This window comes from Ambystoma mexicanum, chromosome 11 (genome assembly GCF_040938575.1).
Source record: "Ambystoma mexicanum isolate Mex_15411 chromosome 11, UKY_AmexF1_1, whole genome shotgun sequence".
In the NCBI taxonomy this organism is placed as follows: Eukaryota; Metazoa; Chordata; class Amphibia; order Caudata; family Ambystomatidae; genus Ambystoma; species Ambystoma mexicanum.
The window spans coordinates 1,013,522,100-1,013,547,233 of NC_090934.1; the positions used below are offsets into that span (position 1 = coordinate 1,013,522,100).

The window sequence follows — 25,134 nt, forward strand, 5'->3', positions numbered from 1 at the left end:
TTTCATTGAAAGAGATTGCGTCATCTAGGGATTCAAAAGGTACAGGAGAAAGTCCAATCAATTGCAGTTCGCGCTTATACTGCCACACTAAGTCAGTAATGATGTTAGTTTGAACTTTACACACCATCCGATGATTATGAGTTTGGGGAAGAGTGATCCATTCTATATCGTCCGAGTGCAAAGTTCGTAGTGCCGGAATTTGCTTGAAAGCCTTCAACAGAGCAGAGCGATTGAGGCGTTTGTTGCCGTAAATGCCAGGATCAGACTCCCACCCCAATATAGTGGAGGATGGTATTACACCTTTTTCATTGCATCTGGTGGATATTGAGTGCTCTTGTGTATGCTCGACAGCTAAAGAATCTACCATGTATGGCGATTCACAAGAATTTTCATACTTTTCACAGTTTGGGCTGGAGGTCTGTCCAGAGGGTAGATTTAGCTGGGAACGGCCTATTGGTTGGTCATTCAAAGGTAGGTTAGAGGCTTGTGGAGCTTCGCAAGAATTAGGGACTTGGCGTGCCGCTTTCCCCGCATGAACAGCTTTAGTAGCTATGGGCTTATAGAAAGCTGACAGCTGAGTTTGCACGATGGTTGGAGTTTTATCAAGTGAGGAAGGCGGAGCGCCAGGCAGGAGTGCTACGGTGCCTTTTGCCTGCGCCGAATTATTCTTCCCTTTCCTGTTCGTTCGTGCAATGCCCGAACCCTCAACTTTAGGGACTAGCTGCAATGCTTTTTTGCTTTCAGTCGATAATTCCCCGAGGGAGAAGCCTTGCTCAGACTCTACACCCATCTGTTCTGCCTGATCCAAGTTAACAGGTATTCCGGTTGTGGGATTTTTTTGATTTTCATTTTTGTTTTTTTTGTTAGGTTTTGATTCCATTGTTTTTGCAGATACCTGAGGGGGTTTTCTGTCAGCCTTTCTTTTTAGTGCTCTAAAGAAAAGGCGCTTCTCCTTACAAGAGGCAAAAAGTTGGCCAGCGCTGGCTGAATATCCCTTTTTGGCTTTGCCTTTGCCTACTGGAGAAGCGATCTCGCTATGGGACTCCAAAACGAGGTTCGTAAGAGCTGACTGGGCTATCAGGATGGAAGGTTTCACCCACCTCCATGTCTTCATCTGGATCTACATGGTCCGTCGGTACCTCAATAGGCTTCTCCTGAACAAAAAAAAAGAGTAGTTGTTATATCTTTTCGGGATTGATGATGACCTTTTGGCCCAATTGGACATGAGTGAGTATCTGATGTTGGGGGGCGACCGATGGGGCGGCAACAGTTTGTGCGAAAGATTGTACAAAAGAATAGGCAGTTGTTGGTGCTGGACGCGTCAGGTCGATGGGCACCTCCTGTTCTGTGTAGTCAGTTTGTGTGGCTTCGCTCATTGAACCAACAAGTGCAGATCTCCCAGGGTCAGCAGGTGCACCCTTCCCGGATAGAGGCACTACACCCTCAGATCGAAGGGAGTCAGCAAAGATAAATCCTTCTAGTTTATTTATTTTAAAGATGATTTGGTTCAAGGAAGACTTACAATCTCTTAGTTCGTAGTGAGTACAAGTCGTGTCCTCTGTCCAATAGATTTAGTATCCAAGACAATACCGGATAAAATGCCTCTAGAGTCCGCATGTCATCCGATGGATCCAGTAGATCAAAGCCCAGGGGAAGGGCGGGAGCGCTTGGAGTAGGTGAGGAGGCAGCTCCTGAAGTCGGGGCATTAAGATCTATCTTTGCCGGAAGAGATGCATCCAGATTGATTTTGGCAGGTGCCGTGTTTGGAGATAGATTTTTGTGAATCATAGAATTTAAGGATAAATGAGATATGTCTAATGTGACACTTTCTTTGCAGTGTAAGTGCACATCCACCCTTCTACCGCTGGGAACAGTTACCAGAGTCGAGGGGCCATCAGAAAGATGTACTCGTTTCTCTAAGGCAGCAAGAACTGCCGGGGCTAGCATAGAGTTATCAGAGGGAGAAGTATGCAGTGCATCACTGTTGCTCTCCCCAGATGAGCATGGCTCGTCCATCCTCATACTCAGAAAAAAAGAGGACGTGCGAGCCAGGCACTCTATAAGAGGGAGCACAGTCGAACACAGCCAAAGTTGACAACGCTAGTTCAGCTTGTGCTCGTGCATAAGCAAAAGCTACTTTGTGGCAAATTGTTTCATTTGCGGAAGCTATATTTGAGCTAGGCACAACACTTCGCTCCCCCTGTGATTGCTCCATATTTGCGATTTCCACGATGGGAGATAAGGTAGTACTTGCGCCTTTGTTTAGTTTTTTAGAGTGAATGCTCTTGGCCGCTGGTTTGCGGGGCGGTCGACCACTGCGTAAAGAATAAACCATTTGTTACTAGAAGCATATGTATCCCTGCAACCTCGCCCTTATAGTGTTACAGTAAGCAGTGTCCAATAAAGCGTTACCTGCAATATCCAACGTGGTTGAGTCAGCACATTAATGCTATGTGGATTAAGGATACCGCCCGTCAGCACATAATGTCACAGGGTAGCTATTAAGAATGGTGCACAACCTCAACGTTCCCACTCTCAAATTTATGAGGACTAGGCACAAGCAAGGGAACAACACGACATGTGGCAGTCACTACCACAGAATAAGTCTGTATAAGTTATAAATTGTAAGTAACTTGTTGACCTCCAGTTCACCTCTTGACACCATTTATAGCGATGCTTAGGCAATTGTCACCGTGCTTAGAAAACATTCATCGACCATCTCATTTTTCTGGAACAATGGTCCGCAATGAGGTCAGGGACTTCAAATCACCCAGTCACCTGTCACAATGCGACAACTAACCCGCAAGCAATAATATGTGTGCTCAAGTGCGCATAAACAGACCAGCCCCCACGGGTTCAAAGGCCTAATGCCCACAGTCACCCTCAGACAGTGGTACGCTAGGAAATACCTATTGGTAGTAAACACATTCACAAAGGGGCAATCTGGTCAGAGGCTTTTTAAAGCAAGGAAAGTTTCAATTTTCCATTAAATGTTGGCCCTGCACCCCGCGCCGCGCACCGTGAACAGTAAACAGTACTTCTGTGTACTTGAGGGTGCGCGCTCGGGTGCGCTGGGTTCTGGGTATTTGAAACAACCCAGGAGGGCGTCACCACACAGGGGAGCGGAGCCACCGTTTTGAAGACACACCTTTAAATCAAGATAAAGTGCATATTTAATCACACTGTTTTCAAGTGGTCCAATGTGTACAATCAAGGAGAGCACAACGTGTAGAGGCAAGGTAGCACAAAGTGTATAAACAGTCACCTTCTTTGTCAAGTCCAGGCAAGATGGTGTAACACACTAAGACGTCCTGACAGCGTGCATTCAGACACGCGGCGTTGGAAGTTGTCGGGGTGCTGCAATTATGCTGGAGTCCACGGCGCTCCAAAGTGCTTCAGCGGCACTCAGCAACAGTAAACAGTACTTCTGTGTACTTGAGGGTGCGCTGGGTCCTGGGTATTTGAAACAACCCAAGAAGGCGGAGGTACCGTTTTGAAGACACACCTTCTTTGTCAAGTCCAGGCAAGATTGTGTAACACACTAAGACGCCCTGACAGCGTGCGTTCAGACACGCGTCGTTGGAAGTTGTCGGCGCGTGGCAATTATGCTGGAGTCCATGGCGCTCCAAAGGGCTTCAGCAGCACTCAGCAACAGTAAACAGTACTTCTGTGTTCTTGAGGGTACGCAATAGGACTGTTGGGTCAAGCATGAAAATGTATAATGCCTAAACATACGTACGTGAGGAGGAATGAATGAAATGAGGGTTACACTGCATACCATGCACACATCCACAAACAGAACAGCTAACATGTAACAGGTGTGCAGTTAGTTTGTCAGTAAGTCCAGACTAAATTGCGCAACGCAGAATCATCCATAGGCCACCACACATGGAACAAAGTATAACACAGCTCAAACCACCCGCCACCAGCCCCCATAAAGTTTGTACAGGGCATAATGAATTCAGAGTAAACTGTGCAACGCATACAGCCATCCCCAACACACAAGGAACAATGTACGGACTGTACAACAGCACAACTTCACCCAAACACTTCACGTTTACAAAAGCTAATGAATGATTCCTGGAACAAGATACTTTAAGGGACACAAAAGTTCCAGTGGGTGCCCAGAAGGCTCTTTTAAAAAGGGTGGGTGCTTGCTTTCACTAAAATAGTGGATTGTAAACGGTGACATTACCGCGCTAAAGGGGCACGAATGATGCCGAGAGGGTGGGCATGAGGCCCTTTAAAAAGTGAGGACTGCTTTTGCGAGGGAAAATAATTTGCCCAGCATTTGTTGGTACTTCAACATTCTCTTTACTCAAGGGGAGATCATCATGCAAACGGTTGCCGAGCCCTGTAATAAACAGTGTAAATAAAAATGTTTACAAATAAATCCCAAAGCAAACAGTAGCACCAGGTTAGTAATTCCATCTCATTACATTAGTACAAGGAAAAACTGGCATTAATACAAGCAAGAAAAATGCAATATTCAACTAGAAAATCAATTATATGTTTGATGCACCAAGACTTTGAAACCTCTCCGTCAACACCAGACACGCCCCCTCACTTCTATAATTCAAGAAGGAGCCCAAGAACCTCTTCTAATTAATGGCTCCTCCTTAACACCTAGGTCTCCATCATCTCTTCTCCCCATCTAACCTGAGACTTGGAAATCTGCTCCTCCCCCCACACCCTTCCCTAGTTGCTTGTAGACCCCTTGCTGCCAAATTGCCCGCCCACCGGGGCTCCCGCTCCCTTGTATTGATCCCCTGTGATCTGCTTCCATCGCTGTGAACGTCTCCCAATGACTTATAAAGCACTCTGTTGCTTCCTGAAGCTAGGCTGCACACAATAAATGCCCTAATAATGTTAATATAATGCATTCATAGCCTCTACTCATCGCAGCAGAAATGGAGAAAGGTGTTATTCCATGGCAGAAAATACAAAACAACTTGCCTACACCATCGCAGACCCATATCCATGCAAGACTCTAGCACTAGCACCAGAAATAAAGAAAACACAAGCTGTGATTTGCGGTAAGTGAACCCCATTGACAATGTCACAAGTGAAGCCGAGCTACTGACCTTAAACTACTAGATGTAACCAGAACTTGCTTAGTTGAAGGCATGAAAATGTGACAAATAGCCACACAACTAAAACGCAGTTAAACAAACAATACATTCTCTATTCATTACAGAAAGGCTGCCACACACACAACGAACAGAGATGCCCTGCCACCGCACCAGTGGCCAGATCATCCCAAACCCACTTCCCCAGGACACTTTCAAAGCACTACCACTGTTATCAAAGGTAAACACAAGCTGAGATGTGTGCCAAGTACACCCACATGCAATGCAGCGATCGAAATTAAGATTGGATAAGCAGGAGGTAAAAGAAGCTCTTGGTCATCCAGTATTAGTTGGCCCGGGAACACAAACGTAGCTGCTGGTAGAGGTTGGTGTCAAGCTAACCAGGCTCCTCTAGGTTAAAAGCAGGAGCTAAATCGCTCCCAGCTCACATCAATTTCGAACGCAGCAATCTGTTAATCAGAACATCCCGGTTATAACGATTTTGTGATTGGCACAAAGCACACAATTTGACATTTTTAAATATGCCACAAAATATTTGAATTGCAGCTAAAGGCGCCAAAGCAGTATTTCGCCAATATATCAGTGATTATAATTATTCAGATTCACAAATCCATGTCCATTTCTGATATCTGCTGCTCATAGCACCAGTGGCTTAAAGCACCAGAAATCATTTGTATGAAGGAACTTCCTTTGTGTGAGATTACTTTCAACACAGACGCACAATAAGGACATTGCAAATACAATTCTTTAAGCTTAGTAGCGAACTACATCTATTTGAATGGAGCATAAATGCTGATCAATTTACATATTTGTGCCGCAATATTTTCGTTCTTGCAGACATTTTTGATAATGAAAGCTCCTATACCTTGGGGAGTTTGGTTAATCAAATTATAATGTGACAAAAATGGATAGCCTGGTCTGCAGTGCCCTACCTTGCGCTAACAGTTAAAGATGGGGTAACCAACCACAGGAGCCGGTAACGGCACAGGCTATGTGATGCATATCCCCGGTGGTGGTGTGGGGAAGCTCCCTATACTCTCTCAAGAGCTTGGGAGGGTTTTGTTAGATTTTCTCAACAACCAGTCATGCCCAAAATTTAAAGAATCCAAGAGTCCCTAGAACCACTACCATGGGTAGACAGGCCCTGAGGGGATCAGATCACATTATGGTATAGTTTGCGGGCCCTTGCTCAGACAAGTTGTAAGTGGGCGCAGGGGCTCACAATGAAACCCAGCAAAGCATGCTGCACTGCTAAACCCAAAGGACACATATGTGAATACCACAGGCAGGATAGCGGCCACCCCATATACAGGCTTGCATCACACAGCTACAAAGGAAGGTGAGGGCCTACAGGGCGAGTCATTTGCAGGGCACAAGTTCAAATCCACCAACCCAATAAAACAAACTATTGAGGCTGAAGCGGAGGGCCCCAAAGAAAGAGGTGGCTGGTTTTGATAGTAAGGTGCTGGTGACTAGAGAGCAGAGATGGAGAGAAGGAGAGGAAATGAGGAGAATATTATGGAGTGGGTGGAGAGGTGACAACGTGCAGGAAGAGGCGATTTGGAGGAGGGCAGAGAAGTTGTCTATGGAAGAGAGCAGAGAAGGGGGAAACCACAAGCTAAGGACGAGATGCAATAGAGGGGGGTGATAGTGAAAGACCCAGTGGATGTGGTGAGATAGAAAGAGATCAGAAACATGAGGTGTTTGTGACAGAACAGAAGGAGGCGATGAGAAAACAGGAGGAAAGGGTGAGAGAACAGAAGGCGGGGTGGTGAAATGGCAGGAACACGTGGGGAGAGAATGGAAAGATGTGGTAAAACACCTACAAGAAGAAAAGAAGAAAGATGACTAGAAACATTTCAAGAGCAGAAGGAGAGATATCAGGAGGCAGTAGGAGATCAGAAAGAATGAGGGAGAAAAGAGAATGGGGTACATAGTGAAGTACCCAAGAAGAGGGATATAGTAAGAAGGAGAGGGTTCTACAAGAGCTGATGTACGGTGGTGGAATCATTGGAGAAAAGAATAGAGAGGAGAAAAACCTGGCTGAGCCAGAGAGGGAATGCAATACAGATCCACTTCACTCTTGCCCATCAAATGTGTAGTGGAGGAAGTAGGAGTATGTGGCAAGGCCAAGATAGGAGTTCATAACAAGAATAACATCTAGGAGAAAGCAAGAGACAACGAATCCAAGGAAACAAAACATTGCGGAGGCCATGCATATAGTCTCACCCTCAAGTCCCAAGCTAACCAGCCAAAGACAAGTCAGAGACCTTGGGGGCTATGCTTTTTTTTAACATATTTTGGCAATGACATCCTACAACCCCTGGAACCACATCCTATTAAAGAGGTGAACAAAGAGAAGATAACACCTGTGGGATTTAAATGCAGGAGACACTTAAGTCTTTCCATACCGTGACTTATATTCAGGATAATTGCCAGGAAGGTGGACCGAGCTTTGGGACTGTTGACATCCAGAAACTTTCTTTGGTATACCTGAATGACCAGCAATAAGAAGAACTTTCGCGTTAAAGAAGCATCTATCCCGATTGTTCTATGCATTTGCATTCTTCACCCTGGTTTATTATGTTGGCCCTTTGTTGTAACAAATGCTGAAAAAATATTCAGCCTACTATCAAGACAAGGAGTTTCCAGTGAATTAATGATCTATGACACAGGCCGTGGACGGAAAATAACTAGAGCCCACTAGAACTTGCTAATGTGAAGGAAAAACAATGTGACAAACATCAGGATAGGACTAGAACATAAATTAACAAAGTACTTTGGCAAGTACTTTGATGCTTCTGTAAACAGCTATAACATGTATAGTACATTTTTAGTGTGGTGGAGAGGACTATTATAGTGCAGTTAATCTATTTCAGAGAGGTAGCTAGTGCTTTGTTATGGTTTATTGCTAACTTGTGTAGGGGAGGATAGGTCATTAGGAGCCCCCTCACATACATCTCCGACCCAGGTGGAGACTCATGACTCGTCGGCGGCCCCCTCGCCCTAAGGGCCCAAGAGGCGGGGGGGCTGCGGATCGACACGTGAGGCTGCATGACTACAGTATAAGACATAGCATAGACCCCATTTTGTAGTAAGACAACTCCATTTTGTGTAAAAAGGCGCTAAAATCCAGTCCATGCAAAGTTGCTCGCACACTCGCACACACAGAAAGATGCAGCCTGACCCCTGCTTGACTGCGCACACAGGAGTATACACTCCCCCCAGCCTCCACCTCATGGTAGATCCGCTGAAGGCCTGTTCTCACGAGCAACCAGACACGAACAAACAACAAAATAAACACTGTATCACTTGGCCTTCCGCAGTACATCATTTGCCCCAGCCGTGACCAGGCTTGTTAGAAGGTAACTGAAACCAGCCCAATCCTGCATGCCCTGACCCTGTACCAAGCCCTCTAAGTTGGACGGTGTGGCGCCCCACACCCCCACCAACCCCCCCCGAGGCACCTTGCATAACAAAATAAGCACTTGTGTAATATATGTCGTGTTGACTAACGTTTGCTGCTATTCTGGAGACGTGTGATTTAAGAGTAATATGTGATCGCTCCTGTACATGATGTAACAAAGCGCATTTGTAATGCACGATGATCAGCCGAGGCAGTGGAGCCAGATTGTACTGTGATGTAATATGCAGTGCTCCCTCTTACACACAACCCAACGCGACCTCATGTTCGTATGTCAACTACTGATGTGAAATACTGTGTTAAATGGCAAAACCCTCTCCAGCCTGTGTTCCCATATTAATGTAAACATATGTGTATAATACCAGAAGCTCCAAGTGTTGCCACCCACCATTGCCAAAAGTACGGGGAGCTGCCCTGTGCAGGGAAACAGGCCCAGAGCTGCAAGGTCGTCTCCCCCCTCCTCCCACAAGGCCCGCCAGGGATAGCTGGTGTTCGAACAGCACAGCCTCGCCTCTCTTCCCAATCTTGCTGGACCCGCTTCAAGCATCCACCATCATGTCAAGAGGCCGCCAACGCCTGACTCTATGAATTACGAACTACCTGGTCCTAAATCCCACCATCTTCAGGGCACTGGTTACATGCCCCCCACGGCCCATTGGTATCCCCGTTCACCCCAGGTTAATGGCCCTCAAGGGAGGCGCCCACCCTTGTACTAACAGATCGTAATACCGTCCTTCATTATAGCCACCATGACAGGGCGATCAAATAACCCCCCCCCCTGTACCCCTGGCCCTGCACATGGACTCATGGGACTACCATACTTGAACCCAAATGTCACTACAACAGATGGATAGGGATACCCCCTATCACATATCCATGTCCCTGTCTTCTCCTTGAGCTAAGGTGAATGTATTGCAGGATTGATTGCGAGTGCGTGGCCACAAGGGCAAGCGTTAGAGCAGCCACCAATCATCAATACAAGTTATGTCCGGCCGGCAGATCCACCTGACGAGCCCAGCTGACCCGTCTACCCCGCGTGGCACCGCACGGACATCCGCCAATCCTGGAACAGCAACTGTATACAATGTATACCACCTAGCCTTCACCACCCTAAGACTATGTGCCCCCTATAGCTTGTGTCATGCGTGACGTTAGTTTTGTAATAAGTAGGACTGTCTTTACTATTGTCAGACAGAGCGCTCTCAGAGTTTTCAGAGTCCTTTGCATGCCCTATATTGATTTAGATAAAACCTTTTTGATCTCACCCGCACTTGGTCCTGGTCTCATTCCCCTCCTGGGGTGTGTCCTTTATTGCCTCTCACTAAGGGGGGTGCGTTTTTGGGGGACGCTCACATTCACTGGTAAAGTTTTCTGTTAAGACAGTAAACATTTTCTACTTATGAAATTCACTTATCATGATTTAGCGGCAAGTCTTTTTTTAGGGTAGACATAATTTGTTAGTTTAGAAAATGGTTTGCGATTGTGAAATTTGATGGTTTTATGTTTCTTTTCCTTTGTCGTTTGCTTTCTTTTTTCCTTCCCAGGATTGTGGCTCTCTGGTATTGCTGTCCAGTTGTTGTCACCTCTGAAAAAGTGTGTCAAGCTGGTGCTTTCGATTTTGGCTCTGTGGGTGGAGTTTTGTAGTGAATAGACAATGTGTTTGTTAATCCACATTCTAGTCCGATCTAGATATTTGTCACATTGCTATGCCTTCAAATAAGCTATTTATAGTGGGGTCTCGTTACTTTCCGTAAGTTTGAAAGTAAACAAGTAGTAATTGCTGTCAGCTTCTTGGAACACATTGTCAGAGTACCTACCAGCTTTTTCATTGGGACGCCCTACTTCCCTGGTAGTTTTCTTGCCTACATCTCTACACTCTCAACTGGTCTATCCCCTTTCCCTATGCTCTTCTTCCTGATCTTTTACCTCTTCCCCCGGGCCCCTCAGCCGCAGTCTTCTGTTCTTGCAGGTCTCACTCTCGCTTTCCCCACTCTTCTGTCTCTGCCTGCCAACTACCTTCGGGTCTTTGCAACATTCCTCACGTCCACCCTTACACCTGGCCTCTATTCACTGTGGCCCTCCTGCCCCCAACTTCCTCTCTTTTCCATACACACACAGGCACAGCCTAGCTCACACCTACTCTTAACTCCCACACTTCTCTCTATCTTTCCTCCACCCAATCTCTCCTTCCCTCGCAAACAATTCAATTGTTACCAGCCTCTCATACGAAAACACCTGGTACCTTGGTCCACCTCCGCTGCTCCGGACCTCAACTGAACTCCTCTCTCCCTCTTCTGCACTTACTGGCTTTTTGTAGCCCAGCCGACCTGGTTGTGAAATTCCTCCTGGCTTGCTTTGCCCCTTCATGTCAGCCATTCCCCTTGGCCAACTACTAGCTGAGCTATTCCCCTATCTTTAAGAAGGTTTCTGGCCCTGTCTCCTTGTCAGTTTTCATTCTTGTGCAGGCAGCTATCTGCTCAAACATCTAATTTTTCCGGTGATTCTCTGCAAGCTTTGGCGAGTTTTGCTTCCAACTGGGGTTGGGAGGATTCAAAGGTCTCCCCTGCAGTCGCTTTCCATTTCCAGTCCTCCTACGGTTATCCCTCCACCCCCCTGTTTCCCTGGGTCCATCTACGGTTTATGGAGTGGATGTCATTCCTTTTGGAAAGGGAAAATTCCAGTCCATTCCACTTTTGCTAAAGACTCCATTCACCTGGCCGAGTCAGGTTTTCCAGGTTGCACCTAGGTGCATTCGGTGAATTGTAGATCTGGTCTCCCGCTACTTGGTCTTCTTTCACTGGCTCTGGGATTTGAGGCTAAGTGGTTACAGGCCCTTGCATGCTCTGAAAAAGAAGGTGAAAAGAAACCTGGCCTGGACTGAGGCTGATATGGTATAGCGGCAGGGATAGTAAGTAGTACCAATGGCCCAGTGCATTTCCAAGCACTTTGGGGAGCCATAAACTGGGAGTCCCTCTCAACTCACCATGCCACCCATGAGCCAGGACTGGCTCTGGCTATGCCTGGATAGGCTACTTACCCCAGGCATTGAGGTATCCCTATGCCCCCGACAGGTTATATCAACCATGTCACAGTACACCTTACAAAATAAGATCACAACTGCTCTAACAATAGGAATTGTAAAGGTGCAGAGGTTAGGCTTGGACACAATGGTGGCATGTTTTGGGTAAAGAATTATTCAATTAAAAAAAGCGTTGGAAAAGGCATCGCTAGCCCTAAAGCAAAGAGGGGTTTCTCAACTCAAAGGAAACTAGTGAAATTGTCAGGAAGTCCGAAACTAAAAAGTCTGTCCCTGTCGTGTCCCAAAAACCTGCTTCTGTCCCCAACACTAATAATCTAAGGTAACTGGGCAAGGAAAGGATGATCTCTTGTCAAAAACATCTTTTCAATCAACACAAAAATTCCTAGTTTTGCTGGTAATAAAGTGATGCAAAATAATGTTCCAAAATACAGCATTCCAATGCTAGGGTTGTGCTCCTTTCCCCTAGACTTTTTAAGTTATTGGATAGTTCACGAAGAACTGTTTATTGATTTCACAGCTCTTATGTCCTACCGGCTTGGCATGCTCCACTACCAAGCGTAGGATTCCATTTATCAGTTCCAGGGTTATTGTCCCTCTTGTTTCCAGTCCACCATATTGGTGCAGGACTCACACTCGCAAAAGTGGCTTGGTTCTCTCTCGTGCCATGCCAGTGGATTCTCATGGATTTTCTCTCACAGGGTCCCAGAACCTGTTTGCTTTAAATTTTGGTTTCTCATAAGGTTGCGGGCCCTTGACTCGCTGTGTTGAATTGTATCGGCTTGGTTCACTCTCCTGCCAAGTATACAACTCTCTTTCACTTGGTTCAGGGTCCTAGACCCTCTCTTTCCAGTTCCTGAGCTGACTCTGTTGCTCCTCTGGACCTCTCCATCTCACAGGCAACTTGCATACCCGTTTGATTCCTTCTCTGAGGTACCGGCGGTTCCCAGGCAGCTCTGTCCCTTCTGGAGGCTCCGGTAGCATTCGGGCCTCCGGCAGGGTCTGCAGAGGCTCTGCAGTCTAATGCCTTTTCCCAGCTGAACGCTCTGTCTCTTCGGTGCTTCGCTGGGTACTGGGAGGCAGAGAGGATTCCCTTTTCAACAATCAGAGTAGTCCTCTAGAAACGGACCGCGCTCGGGTTTGCTTTTTCCTCCGATTCGAGCTTCCCTTGCGGCTTGCGTTGGCTGCTCCCGTTCATTGCTCCCGCAATTCCTCTTCGGGTGGACGGCTCTTTCTCGCGTCTCGGCTGTGCTCAAGTTGGAGCTTGAGCTTCTCCTTCGAAACTACTGCATCGGATTGACGTACTGCTTTGGGCCAGTCACTAGCATTATGAAGCTAGACTGCTCGCTCTGCTTCTCACAGGTGATTCTTGGGATCCTGTCCCCCTCCTATCCCCTTCATACCTTCCCCTCCCTTCTCACACCTACTTGAATTTGAACCCGATAACTGAATTATTGTTCCCCTTCCCTTGACTACCTCCTCTCCCTTCTCCTCACCTCCTCCACCTAAGTAAATTGTTCTACATATTGTTTCACTGGTTGTTTCATTATTGTAAATATGCTTCTTTCATTATTGTACCTTGTTGCTATATTGTAAAGAGCTTTGGATTAAAGTGCTATATAAACCTAATGGACATAACATCTTCTTCATCCCAGTGCCAGCCTTAAAGGTATTTACTTGATACTTTGTACTTCGTGGCTTTTCAGTGTTGTCATGTAAGTTAGGTGGACTGGGTTGACAACAAAACATATCAGCTGTACCCAGGAAGGGGGTGGGGGGAATTTAGAGTTGGAGAAGGGGTTGCGGTATTAAAGCGGGGTGATACTGCGTTCTCTGGCGATGGTCGTCCCCACTCCCAGGAGAACTCTTGTACTGTGGATGCACCACCCTGTTAGAAAGGCAAGAAAGCATGGTGTGGGAGGCACAACAAAAGGTAATGAAAGTAATACTTCATGTGGTAAATACAAAATTGGATTCTCGCTCGAACAGATTCAATTCGGTAATTAATTAATTAAATTTCGGGTGCAGCAGGGTAAACCTCGAGGCCACTCGAGATCCAAAATAGAAGAACACAGAACACATTAGCTCTTGGAGGATTGTAGATAATTTGGGATGATTCATTTTAGCTGAAATGTCCTTTTCTCGCTTGCTATACAGGTTGAAGCGATTGACCCATAACTTCAACTCCAAGGTTAGTGCCTTTGATTGTTAAGCACCATCCCAAACCATCCCAAATTATCTACAATCCTCCAAGAGCTAATTAGTCTATTTACATTTCCCTAGGAAAATCCTTATTCGCCTGAAGGAACTTTACATATCCTGCCCTGAAGATGGATTCATCGGAATCCGAAACGCGTTGGCACTTTATTACATCTAGGAGTGTTTAGGATAAAAGACAGAGCAGAAGGGATTCGACTACCCATACTGCTGTAGCACATACACATTGTGTGTGAATTCTGTATCTGAATTGTTGTATGTTTTGTACATTTGCATCGAACTAAGGGTTTTGCTGAATATATGAATCTAAGTGATCCTTAAGTTGTTTTTTGATGTGATTCTATAGCTTTGATTACGATACCTTATCCAACTGTATTTATGAGACTTGGATTTGAATTGATTTACCATTCATCTATTTTTGTAAGTTGTTTGAACATCTTTTGCTATATAAAGAATATATGTTGTGCACCTGTATTGTAATTGATCTTGGTGGCTCTGGATTATACTGTACCAGGTGGACATCCCTTTATTTAAGGACATGGCTAGTGTACATAATGAACGCAAATTAACATTGTATTACCCCTTTTCTCTAAGAGTCTCACATACACCACTGCGAAAGGTGTATTCCGTTTGTTTGGAGACTCCATTTCACAACTGGCTACTAAAACATATTGGGGATTGAATCCCATTAGGAGAGCAGCATAGGGCTATCGGTTGGCAACACCCAATGTGTGTTCGATGCACCACCCTGGCTACATGTAAAATGTCTCCCCCTAGGGGAGAAATGAGGACATCCTCAGATTCGTCACACACCTTACCCCTTATGCCACTGGTTTCCTCATCTCCAAGCGGGAACAGGGACAAAATGTCTACATTGCCCAGTTTCTTGGTGTTTACACAAAGCAATAAGTTGGAGATCAAGAAACCAGCGCATAATTCTGGGGTTTGTGTCTTTATGGAGACTCAACCAAATGAGGGGTGAGTGATCTGTTACTAACTGGAAATTCCTACCGGTGAGATGGTACATCAAATACCCCACTGCCCATTTTATGCCCAGAGCCTCCAGTTCAATTGTTGCATAATTGTTTTCCCTAGGGAAGAGCTTCCTGCTGATGTACAGTATTAGATGCTCCATTCCCTCATATTCGTGGGACAAAACGGCTCCTACTTTCAGGTGCCTGTTTGAAGGATACATTATTTGGTAAAGTTGGGTACTTTCAATATCGGGGCACTACAAAGGAAACATTTTAAAGTGTTGAAACAGGCCTGGTCGGTTTTATCCCATTTAAGGTTTTGGGGTTCTGCATTTCCTAATTTGTCTGTAGGACAAGCAGTGATGGAAGAATAGTTCGGAATGAAACGTCTGTAATATCCCACCAAGCCAAGATAGGCTCTTAGATATTGTTTGGTTTTGGGTACTGCTATCTCCTGTACTGCTCTTACTTTCTCGGTTTGGGGTTACAGAAGTCCATTGCTGATAAAAAGAAACAAATACTTAACAGCAGATGCGCCAAATGGCCCTTTTTGGGGTTGGTAGTAAAACCACGTTTCCTCAGAGCTCTGGTAATCTCATAGAGATGCCTCAAGTGTTCCTTCCCAGCGTTACTGCAAATAACTATGTCGTCCAAGTAGGCCCCACAAAACCCAGAGAATGGTCATAGAACTTGATCCATTAATCTCTGAAAGCCTGCGGGTGTGCCGTGGAGATCAAATGGCAGAACTTTAAACTGGAACAGTCCCACAGGAGTGGAGAAGGCAAGGCTGTCTTTTTCGTGTCAGATGGATTCATTGGTACTTGCCAATAGCCCTTAATTAGATCAATTGTGGAGAGGAAATTTGCAGATCCCAGTCGATGAATAAAGTTAGTCTATCCTAGGCATAGGATAGCTGTCAAACTGGGATGCATTTAACTTTCTAAAGTGAAAACAAAATCTCCAAGACTGATCTGGTTTTGCTACTAAGACTATTGGCGAGCAACAGGGACTTTGTCATGGTTCTATAATATCGTAAGCCAGCATTTTTTCCATTTCCTGTCCGACTATTTCTGTAGGGGCACCCAGGATTCGATAGGGTTTTAGATTGACAACTTTATCAGAAGTACGCAGGTAATGAAAGAAACCTTCTACTCTTCCTAGTTCGCTGTCAAAAACCTCTGGGAACTGGTCTAATAGGGTTTGTATGTCCTGTTTCCTACTGGGTAGTAGATTAATAGGGACTAGACTAATTCCATCTACTTCATCAGCCAGGAGACTGGCCGTCACTACAGAAATTTTTATTTATTTATTTGCATTTTTAAAGCGCAGCAGCTGCCCTCGGGCCTCGTGGCGCTGTTACAAGAGAATTTACTTAACATGGTGAACTTGGTTAGAGGCATGGCTGTGGTTCCAACTGGGTCATCCTTCGAGTCCTTTAACAGATTGATGTGATAAATGTGTGTGTTGGTCCGTCTATCTGGTTGTGACACCCAATAAGTACAGGGTCCCGTTTGTTCCAGAACTTCATAGGGAACATGCCAACGGAAGAGCATTTTATAAATAAAAAAGGAACGGGCAATGGTGTTCCTGTCATAGTTGGCCTTTTGTTGTTCTTGGAATCTATTCAGAAGTGTGTGAACTATGTAGATATAACTACAGCCCTATGTTCTTTTAGACGTTGGGCGATCTGAGATATGACCTCTCCCCGTGTTTCTCTAAGCATATCGAGAACATTCCTGGGGTTTCGCCCATATAGAAGCTTGAATAAGGAAAGGTCTATGGAGGCTGGCAAGGTCTTTCGAATATCAAACAAGGCCCAGGGCACCATAGTGTCCCAATTTCTTCCATCTGCTTCAATCAACTTTTTAAGGACCCCTTTTCAAGGTTTTAATAAATCGTTCTACGGCCCATCAGTTTGTGGGTGATAGACCAACGTTTTTATGGTCTTGATCTGTAGAACATTTCACCTCAGCCATAAGCCGACTCATGAAAGTGGTTCCCTGGTCAGTCAGGATTTCTTTAAGAAAACCTACTCGGGACAAGAAGGGAAGGAGGTGTTTTAGGATTTGCTGTGTAGTTTTGGACCTCATAGGGAAAGCCACTGGGTGTCTGGTGGCATAATCTACTATCACTAAGATATATCGGTTCCCTAGTTTGGAAGGTTCCAAAGGACTAACAATGAACATTCCTATTCTTGAAAAAGTGACATCAATAACGGGAAGTGGTTGTAAAGGAACTAGCATGGCAGTAGGAGTGGTGGTTTTTTGACATAGTGGACAAGTGAGAATAAGGTTTTTGATCTCTGCATACAGCCCTGGCCAATCTAAATGATTCAATATTTGAGCCTGTGTCTTGGTGTCCCCTAAATGTCCAGCTGTAAGTTAGGCCAGGACAATTTCTAGAAGCATTCTCCTATGGCTGCATGGTACTACAATTTGGGAGCAAGGGATCCCATCCCGTCCGACAGGGTAATCCATGCCTAAGGAAAAAAAACTATCCCTCTCTGGTTCTTCCCTCTTCCTCAGGGGGAGGGGCCTCCGCTAGTACTGAGTCATTACGCTGGGCAAAGGCTAATGGGTCTTTTTCAACCCATGGTCAACTGCTGGTTCTATGTCAGCCTCCCCAAAACCTTTGGTTCCTCTTTCAGTTTCTCTTTGTTCCCTTTCTCTACTATTCTGGGGAACTGGGCCTTTTTTCAGATGCCTTGATCTACCTTGTCCCCAGGTTTAACAGATGCTTTATTTTGCACCAGCGTGTTCTTGTATTCATTTTACTTGTAGTTTAGTAAAATGTATTGTTTTAGGTAAATTACAAAAGTTTGCTTTTAAATTTGCTCTTTGCACCCAGCAACTTCTATACTTGTTCCTAAATTGAATATTTTTCATTTGCTTGGCACATTGCCAGCAGGGTTTTACTTTTAAAACTCTGCGCACTTCGATTGGCTTAACAACTACAGTTCCCAGCCTTTACTGTAGTTCTGTTTTTCTTGCCGGCAAGCGTGACAGCACTGGTGCGACTGCAAGAAGCTGGTTAGTGCCGGTTGGAGACGCGTTGGGGTGTTGGATGCTCTTCTCTCTAGGTGAGTGATTTTCCTGCTGTACCTTTTCTCCCAGGACTTCCCCCCTGCTTTCTTAGATCTTCTCTCATTTAGTAGAGGGAATTATCACCATGGCCAACCCTTCAACTTTTTCAGCCCTGGCAGCTCGAGAAATAGCACGGGAGGCCATTGTGCTAAAGCACCTACAGGAATTTCGGTCGAGCGATATATCGCCAACACTTGATGTTCCCGCCTATGAAATTGATACACATAGGTCAAATACTGATGTGCTAAATGTGTATGCCCTCTACATAGGCAATGGAAAATACAGTAACTGTGCAGCAGTTCCTTAATACCATGTATTATGCTGACAACAACCCTCCCCTTTATTAATTTGGACATGTATGATAACACAAAGTAATTTGGAACAAGTGATTAGCAAAGCCTGAGACCTTGGCGGAGACCAATAAGAATCAAAACTTGTGCTTGCTTAAAGCCGCACTACTTAATACAAGATCTCAAAGCTCATTCAATAGATATACATGATCTTGTTCTGGAACATGAACTTGACATGATTTTCCTTACAGAAACCTGGCTGCAAGATCCTTGCGCCCCCATTACGGAGATAGCTGTACCAGAGAATTACATTTTCTCTTCTAATAACTGTACCAACTCTAAAAGTTGAAGGAGTAACTATTATCAAAAGTATAGCTCATATAGCCAGCTCGAGCCATAATATAAGCTTTGCAGACAAGGGGTTCTTCAAGGTTCTTAACAAGGAAGACTACAATTTTGCACACTGTATTAAACCACCTGAGTAATCATGTTTTAAAGATGTGGAAGTTCAACTGGTACAAATCGATGATGGTACTGTTGAAACTGACATACTAACATGAGTCGAGACCGTTTATATGGGACTAGTTAATGTGAAAATTAGCACAGCAAAATGCAGTGGTCGCTGCAGAGCAGCGTTTTCAGTCCATAGTGTAGGTGTAGATCACAGAATTCCATGTGGAGAGGCTAGCAGTTGCAAGTGTTAGAATCAGCAGAGTGCTTGAGTGAGATCTTATTGATTATTTCATGAAGTCAGCAAACTTTGCAGAAAGCCAGAACCAGTCCATTACATATTGGTCAAGGAATAGGGTTTTACAGAACATAGTGGGAGGTAAAGTAGTGGCAACACTGATAATACCTCAAATCTATGAGAGTGGGGTCAGTGTAGATGTAGGGGGTCCCTGCATAGTTAGATTTTTAGTGTAGCAGTGATGCAAAGTGTTAAGTGAATACCTTAAGTAGGCCCATCACTACTGTCCCGTTCCTCCTAAAACTACTGGACAGAGTGGCCTATATACAAATTCAAAAACACCTGGAGGATAACAACCTTCTCGTCCTCCGTCAATCCGGCTTCAGACCAAGACACGGCACAGAAACGGCCCTCTTGGATTTCAAAATCCAAATGGATGAGTCCAAAGATAAAGGCAAGCTGGCTATACTCCTGTTGCTGGATCTTTCTGCAGAATTTGATCTTGTTGATCACAAGATCCTAACAGAACATCTTACTACAGTTGCTGCCTTCTCCCCAAAAGCATCGAATTGGATCCAATCCTTCTTATCAAACCGAACCACCAGAGTCTTCGCACCTTCGGCCTCAGCTGAGCCAGTCCCCATCAATTGTACCCCAGGGTTCCTGCGTCTCCCTCACGTTCTATAACATAGTCACTAAGCTTCTCTTTGACCGCCTTGACAACCTGGGTGTCACCTATACGAATTATGCCGATGACACCCAGGTTCTCATTATGCTCACTGGTTGCTACGAGAATTATTCCTACTTGATAAATGAAATCTTCCAGGAAATACATGCCAGGATGGCCTCCCACAGCTTCTGTCTCAATGATGACAAGTCAGATCTCTTGATAATTGGGACTCAAGTCTGCCTAAACAAACTTGACCCCTGCTACTCGTCTTTCAACATTGACGGCAACATTATTAAGGTAGCCAAAGAGGTCAAGACCCTGGAAGTCTATCTAGACTCCACTCTTTTACTCAAGAGACAAGTGAGTGCTACTGCCTCCACAACTGCTTACACTAATAAGCTCATCAATGCATGCAAATCCTATTTGTCTCCTAACAGCTGCATCACGCTAGCCAGGGCACTAGTCCTATGTAAATTGGATTACTGCAACTCTCTATTCCTAGGTTCCTCAGAACGCAACCTTAATAGACTGCAGGTCCTTCAGAATAACGCTTTGAGGGCAGCGTTAAACACTCCCAGATCTCAAACACATATCAAGCCTCAGACGGGACACCCACTGTCTCCTGATTCGCAATAGGATCCTCTTCCGCACGCTTGTTATCACGCACAAATGTCTTGCAAATACTGCACCGAAATATCGCTCAGACAAATTCAACAGAAAACAACCAGCCAGACCTACCAGATCCTTCTATTCACATTGCCTCAGCATCCCAAGGTTTAACCTCAAAACCGCTGGAGGAGCCAGCTTCCCAGTTCAAGCTGCCAAATGCTGGAGCTTGCTCCCTCTCTCGATCAGACGCGAACAATCTTTCTGGCCTTTCAAAACTAAAGTAAAAAACTGGCTTACAGACAAGGCTCATTAACAGTTGCCAGCAACTTCCAGCACTTACCTGCAACTCACATGTACGCAGCCTAATCTGTAACTCTGAGTCGGCTTGTCTTTGTACTCTACCTGTATGTCATTCCTGATTGCCTCTGTAACCATATACGCCACCCAGTCTGTAACTCTGAGTCAGCTTGTCCTTGTACCTCTCCTCTATGTCATTACTGATTGCTTTTGTAACCATGTATCAAGTCTATGCGCCCAGTTACCCGAGGGTTAGGTGCACTTTACAAATCAATAAACTAAACTAAAAGGACACTACTTGGCATAAATAGTGCAGTGCACACGGATCAGTGCAGAGTTCTGTGCCTGTGACTAAAGTAGTGGTCATTACAAAGTGCAGTGGTCAGTGTGGGCTGCTATATTAAGTGCAGAGAGCGTGGTTTCGTGCCCATGGTGGAAAAAACAAAGGCCAGTAGAGAAATCACTAGTTAGTGCAGAGAACCGCTCAGTAGAAAGGAGTCAATCTGAACACCCAATCTAGCAGCAAGTTCAGAGAAGAGTGGTAGAGAGCAGTTTTCGGTGCTCAAAGAATGTGCAGGCGATTTTGGAATAGATCAGCACAAAAGGCATGAAAACATCAAGAAACAAACCGAAAACAAGAGAGCAGGTCTAGAGAGTGACCGAGGGGTAAACTAGGGTAAAGAACATGACAAAGAAAGCTACAAAGAGGGCAGCTCAAACGGGCTGGAAGCAAAGACCGCATTGAAGCTCGAGAACTGAAGCGCTGGTGCCGTAGGTGATCTAGTGATCATAGCAGGCAACTAGCGAACCAAGATTAAACCCACGGTCGAAATAAATGGAATAGTGATGAAGACTAGATGCATGGCGGCTGATCCCAAGAGTGACCTAGGATGTACAAAGGCCAGACCCACATCGCACTTACCTTAGGCACCTGTTGGATAGTGAGCAACTTGGGTAACTTCCAGGTCAGCATTGTTCACAAAAATCACAGACGCCACACTCTTTCATAAATTCACCTTGGTCGCTCCACTCCTCCTGTGGGGTGTCAAAAGTTTAATGAGCTGTGCTTATCTTTCTGAGATCTTTTGCTGCACGTGCCAATGACAGGCTCCTCCCCTGCGTGTATCGCTCCAATGTAGGGCGTGTCGCTGCTGACAGGCTGCACTAAACTGCACATGGTTCCGCAGTGTCACGTGGGTGCGCCATGCTCACCTCCGGGGTCCACGCCCAGTGGAGTTTCTACACCACTGGACACACTTCTCCCAAGAATGGCACAGCTTGGCGATCCTTCCTCCGCTGGTAGATGTTGTACGTCGGATCCCCCAAGACTCATCCGGTTGGTTCCTTTGACTTGTTACGCACAAGAAGACTTCTAAATTGAATTTGTTATTCCACACGTGGCTCTTCTATGAAATGTGTCAATCCTGCTGGATTCTCACGGCTCGATCACTCTTCTGCATAGCCTTTTCAGTTGGCGATACCGCGCTCCTATCGGCGATCATATGAGTTGCACTAGTCTTTATACCAATAGGTTCCTTTATGGGGGCCCTCGCTGACTCGCGCACGCTGTTGGGCGCACTACTGCGCCTAAGCTTCACGGCTTCTTTTCAGACTTACACAACTTCCTGACTTTCCTTAGAGCAGCCTGTCCCATACCGACATACAGCGGGACGCGGGAGCCCAGAACAGCGACTGGCTCCGGACCAAGTGCATACTGTGCAGGGCTCAACAGGAGTGACACTCTGGCGTCGTTGCTATAGCGACCGCCCCAATCAAGGGAAGGGCTTCAGGAAACCGGTTCAGCCGTATTTTAAATTCGTCAACGACCAAACTCTCCAGACTAAGGTTATCAAAAGGGCTGTCCAGCAGGCGTGTGTGTACATTGTATTTTCACAGCGGAGGGCAGGAGGACGCGGGATATACTTTGGAATTCCTACAGAGAAAGAAAACAGTAGAAGAGCAAGCATTGTTCAGCGAAAAAATGTTTATAACTGACTTAACATGAGTTTGTGAATGCCGAGTTCAGGAGTAACATTACAAAATTATGGTTAACAGAGGAATGCACGGCAAACACTCCACGATAAGAAAAGACAGCGAATCCATGAAAAAGTCCTGAGACAAACAGTGGAGCAATTAATGAAAAACTGGTCTAGGTGGTGAGACCATGTATGTTCTGCGAGTTAACAGCAGGCGGGAATTAAGCAGGTGTGGCCTGGCGCAGCCTTATTTGTCAGCACATTGTATATCTGTGTAACATGTTTCTAAAATCACGGCCCTCCATTCACTCAAACGGCAAGCACAGCGATGAACTGAATTTAACCTGGCATACCCCCCCATCCCACGCAATGGTCGCGTGACTTGTTGCGGCAGTTTATTTTTTGATGCGTCACACCTGTGTGGCAGCATTCCTCGCCGTACGTCACCTATTCAGCAACATTACTTGCTGCGCTTTATCTGGGCACCAGCGTTTCTACCGGACATTTTCTGTGACCGCTTCCAGAAACACTATCGTGCAGTACTAGGCTGGATCACAGTAAGACTATAATGACCTGTCTGTAGGAATTGGTTTGAATGTTGTCATGATCGGAATTCTTGGAAACCCTTTAATAAACTTATTTGACAGAAAAATCAAAATTAACTGTCTCCATTTGGTCTTTAAAAAAAAAAATGTGGTTCACTGTTTACAGGAGACTGACATTTTATTTTTTGTATACAGTATTCTTGGTGTACAAACGAACCCTTATACACTTAAATGTAGTACAATCTTGCAGAGTATACAATTACAACACATTTCTTAAAAATAGAATACATTTATCTTTCATTATTGGTATCAAAACAGATTTTCATAATTATCTTCAAATATCTTTGTCCCCGGTTAATCAGGAAAATTTATTTTATTTATCTTTAATGTGTACTTTACACATCTCTTTATCCTTTACATTAAAATGCACTCGTACTCCTTCATTTGATACCCTCCAATTAATCATATATGACAATATATTTCATATTTACCTAAACCTAGTCATGGATCGTGCTACCGTTCATTATCATGTCTCACAATATTTGTCGGTAATCCAAATGTCTCATCAGTTTTGTGTCAAACACTTGTTTATAATACCAATTTACACTGTTAAATAAGCTTTTAAGATTATTGCACCTGTTGTCAAAATTCCACCACTACCTTAAGAGGAAGCTGTCAATTTAGGTTCAACTTTAAACAGTGTAATATTTAGTGAAGTAGTCCTCTCACCAATGCATTGTTGCCAAAGGTTTTCCTTCTTTACTCAGAATCTTGCACACATTTTTGCAGATAGCAAATATACGCGTTCCCTTAAGTGGGACAGCTTGTCAAGACATGTCTATTCGTTTCTAATTTGTGGGTGAATTTACATAATCTGCACGTCCTTTTCGACCGTATAATACCCATTCTAGGTTCATAAACCAATAAAGTCAGCAGCTGATTCGGTCTCATCAAGAGTATAAACCCCCTGAGCAGCAGAGAAGGTGTCATCAGATATTTCTGTGGACGCATGTACCAAGGTTTTTAGAATATTCTGGCAAAGTTTTTAATTTGGCAATATGGGCATGATCCCTGTGCAAATCCCATAATGCACAGGCATTGGACACTATAATGAACGGTCTGTGGGGGTGGATTTGAATGTTTTCATGATCTGAATTATTGGAAACCTTTTAATAAACATATTTGACAAAAAACAAAATTAACTGTCTTCAATTGGTGATTTTATACACTGTTTACAGGCAACATTTTATTTATTTTATAGTGCATTCCTGGTTCCCCAATATAAAATTACAACACATTTCTTAAAAATATAATACAGTCAGTCAACATGTTTATTCGGATCAAAAAAAGGATCCATCAACATACAATAATACAATACATGGTGACTGAAAATGACTGCTCATAATTACCTATAATGCCTATTTCCCAAAGATGGAGACCAATCAAAACACGGCGCTCTGTAAAGAGATAAAATCACATAGCATACAAAAAACATAAAAGACACAAAACCAGTGCAGATTTGATCCATACAATTTAACAAGTTGTCGCATATATCAGTAGTGAATAATTAATGAAAAGGAGAGAAAAACCCACAGGATGCTCCCAGTGCAGTTTGGGCAGTACTTTCAAATTCTTCAAAGAATAGCCTATTCTCAATGCATTTACATAAGCAGCCCCTTTCTTCGGTGCATAGCTCTTTTCAGAAATGTTAGTAGTGCCTGTTTTGTCTTTCTGACCCGTGTAATGACTTCAGAACTACTCGCCCTATTACACGGACCAAAAGTTCTTGGTCTCAATAATACACACTTAGACCAACAATTGGAATATAATTGGCTCTTTACAGGCCCTTTATTCACACTCAATAAGCATACAGATAACTACTGGAATAAATGCAATCGGTTATACATAAACACACAAGCAAGGATGGTTATTAAAAGGTCTACATCAACGTTGGTGCAGTTGCAGGAGAAGACTTCATCTCAGCCACGACAACACTACCCAGTCCTGAGGCAGGTAGCAGGGAGATCACACATACTAACAGGGTCTGGAGCGGAGCATCCTCCCTCTCAGCAAGACTTCATCGCCCAGGGTTCCACTTCTCTGTCTACCATCAGGATACCTCTCCTCTTATGGGGAAAAATCCCGCCCCTCCTAGGTTGCCAACCGTCCTCGGCCGAAGGACAGACAGCAAGCATGGGAGGCAAAGAGCAGAAAAATCCAGATAGTAGTAGTAA

At 44.7% G+C, this 25,134-nt stretch overlaps 1 protein-coding gene across 3 annotated transcripts in view; it reads right to left on the bottom strand.

Moving 5' to 3' along the window:
* The window catches only part of PAQR5 (progestin and adipoQ receptor family member 5), a 790,069-nt gene that overhangs the window by 363,476 nt on the left and 401,459 nt on the right, over window positions 1-25,134 (bottom strand). Inside the window, exon 1 of one of the 3 annotated variants that reach the window (XM_069624225.1) lies at window positions 21,302-22,100. The exons of 1 other annotated variant lie outside the window; for it this stretch is intronic. In XM_069624225.1, coding sequence (XP_069480326.1) covers window positions 21,302-21,352 — 51 coding nt within the window. In that variant the 5' untranslated portion in view covers window positions 21,353-22,100. Of the gene's footprint in view, window positions 1-21,301; window positions 22,101-25,134 lie in introns of those variants that run through there. One more of the 3 variants, XM_069624227.1, reaches the window with a different exon arrangement.